A 10,721-nucleotide genomic window follows, 5' to 3' on the forward strand; every position below is an offset into this window, starting at 1 on the left:
ATCGTTTAATATTCAGCCACAGAGACGAATCAAAGAATCCTGGATATTAGAAGGAACACTAAGAAGAACCGAAGAGCTCTCTGACTACATCTTTAAAGAATGTCGATAAATCTTCCACATACTGTCAGCTTCTGCTTTGTACACAATATTTTACAAGATATTATGATGAATACTTTTACTGCTAGCATCAATCACGGGGAGCCACTAAAGCTATACCACTAAAATTTACAAACCTAAATCCATTCCTCTTTTTAAAATCAAGCGAGTTTGCCCCATGAGTGCAGGACATGATGAGAAGAAACTGACACACTGCAGTGTGTGCTTTAATCCATCAGTAAACCAGTGACATCTTCACCTCTGCTCCAGCCACAGGGTCACCTCACATCACAGCTGCTTTATAGAGCAGATAGAGCTGCTAAGACAGACCAGGACAAAACTGGTTTTTGGAGGGGCTCCAGTGCTCAGTGTGTTGATGCTGGAGATGCTGTTCCCGATCCGGACTGACTGAGGTCTCTCTGTCAGATAGTCCAGGATTCAGGTGCAGACGGAGGTGTTCAGTCCCAGCTTGCTCAGCTTCCTGATCAGGTGCTGAGGGATGATTGTATTGAATGCTGAACTAAAGTCTATGAACAGCATTCGTACATAAGTGTCTTTATTGTCCAGGTGGGTGAGGGCTAAATGAAGGACCGTGGCAATGGCATCGTCTGAGGAGCAGTTTGAACGATATGCGAACGATACAAGTTTCTCGAAACACTTCATTACCATGCGACGGGACTATAGTCACTGAGGCAGGACAGTGTAGACTTCTTTGACAAGGGGAAGATGGTGGTTGTCTTAAGGCACTAAAGAATAACATCAGTGCTCAGGGAACTCCAATAGCTGTTCCGCACATTCCCTGAGCACCCTGCTAGGAATGTTGTCCGGTCCAGGAATGTTGTCAGGATAGTTTGGCCCTAGCTGTTCTTAGGGCTGTCCCTTGTTCTGAAGGATAGGTCTCTAGTCTTCAGCATCACACACACTTTACCAGTCATCCACGGATTCTGGTTGGAGCGTGTGGTGAAGATGTTCCAGTCAGTCCACTCAAAGCAGTCCTGAAGAGCAGAAGTGGCTCCTGCTGACCAGGTTTTCACCTGCTTCAGAACCGGTTTAGAATCTGACGAGTGGTCTGTATGCTGGAATTATCATAACAGAGATGTGGTCTGAGTAGCCGAGGTGGGGGCGGGGCTCCGCACAATATGCGCCAGGAATGTTTGTGTAAACAAAATGTGTTTTCCACTTTTGTTGCAAAGTCCACATGCTGATGGAATTTAGGGAGCAATGACTTGAGATTTGCATGATTGAAATCTCCAGCGATAATAAACAGTCCGTCAGGGTGAACATTCTGCAGATCGCCAATAGCCCCATAGAGTTCACATAGAGCCTCTTTAGCATTGGTGCTGGGGGGAATGTAAACTCTGACAATGAAAACCGTGGTGAATTCCTGTGGTAAATAAAATGGCCTGCATCTAACAGTCACAAACTCCACTGACGATGAACAGTAGCTAGAAACAAGCACAGAGATCTTGCACCATTCCATGTTGATGTAAACACACACCACCACCGCAAACCTTACTGCACAGAGCTGCAGTTCTGTCGGCACAAGTGTAGTGCGTTTGAGTCAAATGTAGTCCAGTTTATTGTCCAGGGAGCAAACATTTGCAAGTAGAAAGTAGGATTTTAGCCTAGCACGGACATCTGCCTGCTTCCACTTCCTAGAGCACCATTTTCAGCGTCCCCTCTCCTAGTCACCAGTATAAGGCAATGCCGAGGAATGGAGGCCTGGTCTCTCCGCAGTAAGCTGAGGTCGCGAAGACTTTCCAACACATCATTGTGCAGGTCGGTTGTTGCACGATTTTTCTACTGTATTAACTTCTGGCAGTCATATAAATGAACACCGCGGTCTCTGATGTCCACGTACTAGGAATAGTCAATCTAAAAAACGTAAATAGCACGATATTGTATACAGAGGGGCAGCTGCGTGCTACTGCCGTGCCACCATCTTGGAATCGTTAGGGGTTAAAGCTTAAGGCAAGGAACTAGGTGCCAAGGGCTAGAAAATTAGAGGGCTTAATGGTTAGGGGTTAAGGGTTAGGGGCTGGGGCTAAAGGTTAAGAGTTGGGGTTGAAGATTAGAGGCTAAGGGTCAGAGGCTAGGGGTTAGAGAGTAATGGTTAAGGGTTAGGCGTTAAAAGGTTATGGGTTAGGTGTTTAAGGGTTTAAGGCTTAATGGCTAGTGGCTAGGGGTTAGGGATTAATGGTTAGAGATTAATTGGTAAGGAGTTGGGGATTAGAGATTAATGGTTAAAAGTTGGGAGTTAAGGCCTATAGGATAAGGGTTAGGGGTTAAAAGTTAAGGGGGCACTTTATCACATAGTACTTAACGTAGGCCACACTAGGGGGCAGTTTCTAACATTTTATTTACCATAGTGGAATCCTAGAGGGCAGTTTAGCACAGTGTAGCTCCTGAGCTCCTGGGCAGCCTGTGGTCTGGTTCCATCTTTGTCTGGTTTGAGTGGTGTAACTGGGATTCAGGACACATGGCTGGTCTCAGCTAAACCTCCTGTGAACCTTGCAGGTCCTGCTCTGTGATTGGCTGTGATCAGTGTCCTGCTTTGTGATTGGCTCTGATCAGTGACCTGTTTTTACACACCATATGAGGGAGTTATCTCATCTGTCCATCTGTCCATCTGTCCACTGCACTCACATGTTGATCTGCTGACTGAATGTTTCAGGTTGTGAATACTGTGAGAACACACCGGTCGTTAATCTGCACCGATGCCTAATGCACACCCACTCAACACTTCTTAACACCAGCACACTAAACACCAACACACTTCTTAGCACAGACTCACTCCTTAACACCAACACACTCCTTAACACTGACTCACTCCTTAACACCAACACACTCCTTAACACCAACACACTCCTTAACACTGACTCACTCCTTAACACAGACTCACTCCTTTACACTGACTCACTCCTTAACACTGACTTTAACATCGACAAACTCCTTAACACCAACACACTAAACACCAACACACTCCTTAACACTGACTCACTCCTTAACACTGACTTTAACATCGACAAACTCCTTAACACCAACACACTCCTTAACACCAACACACTCCTTAACACTGACTCACTCCTTAACACTGACTCTACACTCCTTAACATCGACAAACTCCTTAACACCAACACACTCCTTAACAATGACTCCACACTTCTTTAGATGGAGCTGTTGTGACTGACTGTTAGAACACATGACCTGATCCTTCTGAATGAGTGTGTAGTGGTTCCTTCTCCAGCCCGTGCTCAGCATTTCCTTCAGCATGTGTCTCATTATTCAGCGCTGATCCGCTCTTACTGAATTATTCACTCTGTGTGCTCGTCTACAAGTGTTCACGCTTCCCGACTCAATAAATCAGAGATCATCCGGAAAACGAAGACAAAGAGTGAAACAATTAAAGGTGGATTTCTCTCCTTTAGAACAAAGCTATCATTAACCCCACTGTTTAAATCACAAGGTGTTTAACGTGCTAGTTATAATCCATATCATATAATAATGTACTCCATTGTTTCCAGTTTCATTTGTCTTCTATTTTAATCCTTAATGCTTTTACATAACCACAGAATAATAGAACATTATCAAGCTAATCTAATTTTATATTTATATATAATTCAATATTTATCTTTTGGACTTTTACTTCTTTATTGCTATATAATTCTTACATAAATGTATTCGTTTTGAACCGATACACTCTTCTGTACTTTAATGATTTTATTTCGTTCTGCTGATCGATTTTTAAAATGATTATTTAGTGGTTTAATTCGTTTACTTTGATGTTTTATGAATATTTCTTTGGGTTGTTTTTTGTTTCGTTTTGTTTTGTTTTATCTTGAGCTGCTCCGCTGTTCATCTGCAGAATAATAGAAACGTCAACAGATTTAAAGAAATGAGACCATAAATAAACGAGTTAATAAACGGGACTAATTAAAGATGTGTTCAGTAATTATTGTCCACTATTCAGCAACTACGGTCAGTGTAAGAGGAAATGAGTCAGACAGAACAGTGAGGAATCGAACTGTCCACTGGATCCCTTTTATTTCTCGTCTCTGTTAGGATCTCTATCAGATCTGTATCATTCCAGCTCAGTGCTGATGAGTTCTGGGCTCTGATTGGTCAGAAGGTGTTGAGTCGTTCTCTATAAGAGCAGCTCTCTGACTCTGGGAGGTTTATATTAATCCGCTCACTCTGGTATATTATTGTTCATGTTTTAAATAAAACGCTGTTATGGTTTATGGCTGTTTACGTAACATTGATAGGAGTCACCAGTGTTAGTGCTGTAACGCTCAGGTGAAGCTGGAACATTACGGTGACTCTAACATGACAATAAAGAGTTTGTGAGGGAACGACTGTGATCAGTGTCCTGCTCTGTGATTGGCTGTGATCAGTGTCCTGCTCTGTGATTGGCTGTGATCAGTGTCCTGCTCTGTGATTGGCTGTGATCTTTGTCCTGCTCTGTGATTGGCTGTGATCAGTGTCCTGCTCTGTGATTGGCTGTGATCAGTGTCCTGCTCTGTGATTGGCTGTGATCAGTGTCCTGCTCTGTGATTGGCTGTGATCTTTGTCCTGCTCTGTGATTGGCTGTGATCAGTGTCCTGCTCTGTGATTGGCTGTGATCAGTGTCCTGCTCTGTGATTGGCTGTGATCAGTGTCCTGCTCTGTGATTGGCTGTGATCAGTGTCCTGCTCTGTGATTGGCTGTGATCATTGTCCTGCTCTGTGATTGGCTGTGATCAGTGTCCTGCTCTGTGATTGGCTGTGATCAGTGTCCTGCTCTGTGATTGGCTGTGATCAGTGACCTGTTTTTACACACCATATGAGGGAGTTATCTCATCTGTCCATCTGTCCATCTGTCCATCTGTCCATCTGTCCACTGCACTCACATGTTGATCTGCTGACTGAATGTTTCAGGTTGTGAATACTGTGAGAACACACCGGTCATCAATCTGCACCGATGCCTAATGCTCACCCACTCAACACATCTTAACACCAGCACACTAAACACCAACACACTTCTTAACACCAACACACTTCTTAACACCAACACACCTCTTAACTCCAGCACACTAAACACCAACACACTTCTTAACACCAACACACTTCTTAACACCAACACACCTCTTAACTCCAGCACACTAAACACCAACACACTTCTTAACACCAACACACTTCTTAACACCAACACACCTCTTAACTCCAGCACACTAAACACCAACACACTTCTTAACACCAACACACTTCTTAACACCAACACACCTCTTAACTCCAGCACACTAAACACCAACACACTTCTTAATACCAACACACTTCTTAACACCAACACACCTCTTAACTCCAGCACACTAAACACCAACACACTCCTTAACACCAACACACTTCTTAACACCAACACACCTCTTAACTCCAGCACACTAAACACCAACACACTTCTTAACACCAACACACTTCTTAACACCAACACACCTCTTAACTCCAGCACACTAAACACCAACACACTCCTTAGCACAGACACACTTCTTAACACCAGCACACTAAACACCAACACACTTTTTTAACACCAACACACTTCTTAACACAAACACACTTCTTAACACCAGCACACTAAACACAAACGCACTTCTTAACACCAGCACACTAAACACCAACACACTTCTTAACACCAACACACTTCTTAACACCAACACACTTCTTAACACCAACACACTAAACACAAACACACTCCTTATCACCAACACACTTCTTAACACAGACTCACTCCTTAACACAGACTCGCTCCTTAACACAGACTCGCTCCTTAACACTGACTCACTCCTTAACAATGACACCACACTTCTTTAGACCAACACACTCCTTAACACAGACACACTCCTTAACACTGACTCCACACTTCTTAACACATACACAGTCCTTAACACAGACTCACTCCTTAACACAGACTCACTCCTTAACATCAACACACTCCTTAACATAAACACATTCCTTAATAATGATGCCACACTCCTTAACACCAATACACTCCTTAACACATACACACTTCTTAACACTGACTCCACACTCCTTAACACATACACACTTCTTAACACTGACTCCACACTCCTTAACACATACACACTTTTTGACATTGACTCCACACTTCTTAACACATACAGTACACACTTCTTAACATTGACTCCACACTCCTTAACACCGACACATTCCTTTATTCTGTTGTTATGTAACCACACAAACCGGACCTGTACCTTATATAATACAGATTCAATTACACCAAGAGAGGAACAAGCCTCGTCTCCGTCTGCACTTTAATGGAGAGTATAAATGCTGTTCTTCATCTGCGGGTCAATCAATACACCACCCTCAATTCTGCTGACTCAGAAGGGACAGAGAGCAGAGTCCAGTCATCACTTCCTGTCAGACAAAGATGATTTACTCCAGTAAAGATTCTGATGAGTGTCAGGATTCAGTCAGAGACAACAACACACCCTGCTAAAGTCTGAATATTGACCTTAATCCTTACGTCAGACACATGCTGCATTATTCATTCATTCATTCCTAGTCTTGGGTTTGCTAGTCAGTAAGGATCCAAAAAGCCAATCGTCTTCTCTACAGCTCATAAAAATCTCACGTGACTCACGTGCTTGACGCTTTCTCGAACATCATTGATTACTTTCCTATAACAACATGTCTGAAAATCTTTTCCTCCTCTTCCACCACAGCAATTTCACAACCAGCTATCACAGTTTGAACCTATTAATGAATGAAACATCGTACATTTTTATCCGCTTATGATGACAAAACAGATATAAACATTAGTTTCCTCACACTGATGTCTTTTTGTCCAAAAACACTCTTTAAAAAAAAAATTCTTTGCTCAGTTATTAAGTTACAGTAAGCGTCTGTGTATGTTCAAACAACAGTGTTATAAATGCATTATTATTATTATTATTATTATTATTATTATTATTATTATTATTATTATTATTATATATGATTACTCAGAGTCTGAAGGCTGAATATTACCCTGTTACACTTCCACAAACACTATGGAGCCAGAGTGAAGAGTCACCGTCTCCCACAGTCTCCCTGATGGACCTAGTGCTCTACAAAGGCTTTAAGAGGTCTAATACTATAATAAACCCCATCTAATGACTGATGGAGCCGATCAGGACCGAGTTGAGAGCTCTGAAGTGATTTCCCCACTTTCACTATCATAACGCACTAAATTATAGCACGCTACAATCCGACTCTTCCCAGTGTCACAGTATACACATTAATCATGCTAAGCTCCGCCCATAAGCCTCCAGGAGCGTGAGCAGAGAAAACATGAATATTAACAGAACGCCAAAAATACCGCGACGGCATACAACCCGAGGCAAATGTGCATAAGGATGAGGACAAGGAACACGCTGTCTTCATGCTGCACTGCGTCTCACAACGCTATGTACTCGTTTAAAATAAAAACTGCAGTAAAGAAATAAAGAATTGTCAATAGCAACTTCTAAACTTTTAAACTAAAATCATGTTTTAATGTAAACGATTTGGTAAATAAAAATGTGCTGTACTCAGTTTATATTCGGACGTTAGCACCAGCTAATATTTATTTTTAAGGAGATTTTAATGAACTGAAAATATTGATTCTTTTATTTAATTATGATTATAGAGAAATTGAATGTAGGACACGAAGAAAAAAAATTGTGTGTGAACTTACCATGTTGACTTCAGACACCATGTCTATGCTCGCCACGTCGATGGTCATCCCGACTGACACCGGTGCACCTTCACAAAAACAAATACAATAAAATAAAAATAACATAATAAATAAAATAAAGATAATAAAATAACTTGGTTCCACTATTAGTTTCATATTAAATCTGTGTGGAACGAACATCTACAGTGCTTGGACCCATAACTGTTCTTTAATCTACAGTTCTGTATTGAATGCTATAACAAAGTTGCTTTCCACAGAAGTAACCAAACAGAACATTTTAAGAAGAACCACAAAGTATATAAGGACTATAACACATCATAAGAGACATCAGAACCTACAGAAGAGTGTAAACTCTGGTGCTTGGCCCCCTAAAGGATGTTTGATTAAAGGTTCTATGTTGAAATCTACAACAAAGTTTTTTCCATTCTAAGAAAAGAGCCATTGCATCTGGACAAGAACTTCAAACTATCTGAAGAACCTGTGAGGAACCGACATGTGTAAAACAGAAGTTTCTGTTCTAGTGCTTGGCCTCTTAATGGCTCTTTATCTATTTAAAGTTCTGTATTGGACTCCACAATAAAATAAATCCCTTTCCAAGGGTAGAACCATTTGAAGCAGCTAAGCATCCTAAACTAGCTAAAGAACTTGTGAGGAACTTATGAGTACATCACAGCAGTATATAATACGGTGCTTGGACCCCTAGAGGTTCTATGGGTAAATCTCTAAGGGTTCTAAATGAGACTCTTCAGCTTAAGAGTATAAATATTCTTAGAACCCCAAACTATCTGAAGAGCTTTTAAGGAACCTGTCAGTACAGAACATGAGTATACAGTAAAGTACTTGGACCTCTAAAGCTTCTATGGTTAAATCCATAAAGGTTCTATATACAAAAGTGTCTCTCTTCCAAAGAGTACTGTAGGATCATTTACTCTTAAAAATAATGCTTCTCAAATGGTTCCTTGTCAGGGTGTATGGTTCTATATAGAACCTTTGAAATCCATGGATTTTCCAAGATTCTTTGCAGTGAAAAATGTTCTTTAGTCCATAAAAAGTTTTTTTTTTTTTTTTTTTTTTTTTTTTTGTTATGGCTCTAAGAAAAAATGGGTTCTTTAAAGAACTGAAGTTTACTGAAAGTTTCTCTGGGAACGAAAAAGGGTTCTTTTGTGGCATCATTACACACAATCCTTTTTGGTACTTTCTGGACACCTTTATATTTAAGAGAGTTTGAAGAGTTTGAACCGCCCCCGCCGGTTACACCATGTACATGTGTTGCGTAAATGTTAGAACATGTTCACAAACAAAGCCAAGATTACTGCAGGATACATACAGAGGCACGTATTCATGGTGTAAAGAAGCACATGGCTTTAGATGTAGCATCAGAGGTTTGTACATGAGTTCTGAAATCATTTGAGAAAACATACTGAAAGTGTGTTGGAATATGACGTCATTCAGGACTTACATCCTGAATCAGAGTGAAAGTGGTGCTGAATATTTCATGATGAATAATAAAGTGTATGATTTAGATACGATTTTAATAGTTAACTGATCAAGCCCCAAGTGTTTTATATATACATAAAGTAAACTAAACTAAAGGCATATGTGATGTGCAAAAAGTAAACAAACAAACAAACAAACAAACAAAGCTACTAGTTAACAGTCTTTTCTGGTTATATGTGCATTAAAGTGTGTAAAATTGAGATAAATTTGAATTTACCTCCAAAGTCAGGGCGGAGACGGATGTCATATCCCTTCAGCAGCTTGTCTACTGTTTCTTTCACGAAAGACATGTTTCCTGGTTCATTGGCGCTGGAAAAATAAAAGTAAAGAAAAAGAAAGAAAGAAAAGGGCACTTGTCACTGGAGTGTGCAGCTTTGACCTAAAAAGGTGCATATAGGTGTACCATTTAAATCTGTAAGGTAATATGTAGCTTAAACCTTTTTATTTAAAGGTACACTATATCCACATTTCAGTTTTAAAGCTACATTACATACAAGTACAAGGACAGGTCCGTGTTTATAGGCTGTTTTTGCGCCTGAACGTAGCGTCAATACGCACGAAGTTTACGCGCTCACTCACCTCTGAGCGCAGCACATCAGTGCCACCAGGAGCGGCACGGAAATGATCCCGAACAGCTTTCTCTTCCCGATCACAAACATCCCAAACATCCCTATGCTCTCGGAGCCGAGTCTCGGTGTTCTACAGGTCTCCGTGCTCCATCAGATGCTGCTGAAGCTGCAGAAGTCGCCTTTGTGGACAGCAATGTGCTTTCAGGGGGATGAGGAAAGTTCCGGCTTCTGTACGTTGCGTTATTTGGATGCGCGCGCGGAAAAAACTCTTACGCATTTTTTACGCATTATTATTATTATTATTATTATTATTATTATTATTATTATTATTATTATTATTTAAAATCTCCTCCGACGCTATCGGTGTTTGGGGTCCAGCCAGATCTCCATCTCCATCCTTCTCTTTCTTGACGTATGGCACGTTGAGAAACAACTTGTGGAGAAAATGCGCGCAGATGGATGAGTTCAGTTCACACCTCACATCACACCACACATCACACCACACATCAGATCAGATCAGACGAGCTCTTCACGAAGCTTCATGGAGAAAAATATACTATAATTAAAATCCAGGCTTTTGGCTGTTAGAAATTGTTTCGCGTCGGGTTTGGATGCTGCTCGTTAGCGACGTGGTCTGAAATGTGGTGAGCATGTTGTCTTACTGTCATGACAGAAAGACGGAGGAATCACGTGACTCCTCGCTTGGCCATGCAACACTTCTCTTTTTGCTGTGTTGCAGTTTTCTCTAGTTTTTGCTCCAAAGATACAATCAGAAGAGGTTTTTTTAAACAGACAGCGCTATAGTGTGTGATTGGGAAACGTATACTGTGCGTGTGGACACGTGGTTTG

General features: G+C 41.1%; 1 protein-coding gene across 2 annotated transcripts in view; it reads right to left on the reverse strand.

The window, feature by feature from the left end:
- The window catches only part of gabrb3 (gamma-aminobutyric acid type A receptor subunit beta3), a 60,095-nt gene extending 49,602 nt beyond the window's left edge, over window positions 1–10,493 (reverse strand). For both annotated transcript variants that reach the window (XM_060867372.1, XM_060867370.1), the window contains exons 1-3: window positions 9,883–10,493; window positions 9,521–9,612; window positions 7,807–7,874 (exon numbers count right to left, since the gene is read on the reverse strand). In XM_060867372.1, coding sequence (XP_060723355.1) covers window positions 7,807–7,874; window positions 9,521–9,612; window positions 9,883–9,971 — 249 coding nt within the window. In that variant the 5' untranslated portion in view covers window positions 9,972–10,493. The remainder of the gene's footprint in view (window positions 1–7,806; window positions 7,875–9,520; window positions 9,613–9,882) is intronic.
- Window positions 10,494–10,721: the final 228 nt, after the last annotated feature.

The sequence above is a fragment of the Tachysurus vachellii genome, chromosome 4, assembly GCF_030014155.1.
Source record: "Tachysurus vachellii isolate PV-2020 chromosome 4, HZAU_Pvac_v1, whole genome shotgun sequence".
Classification (NCBI taxonomy): domain Eukaryota; kingdom Metazoa; phylum Chordata; class Actinopteri; order Siluriformes; family Bagridae; genus Tachysurus; species Tachysurus vachellii.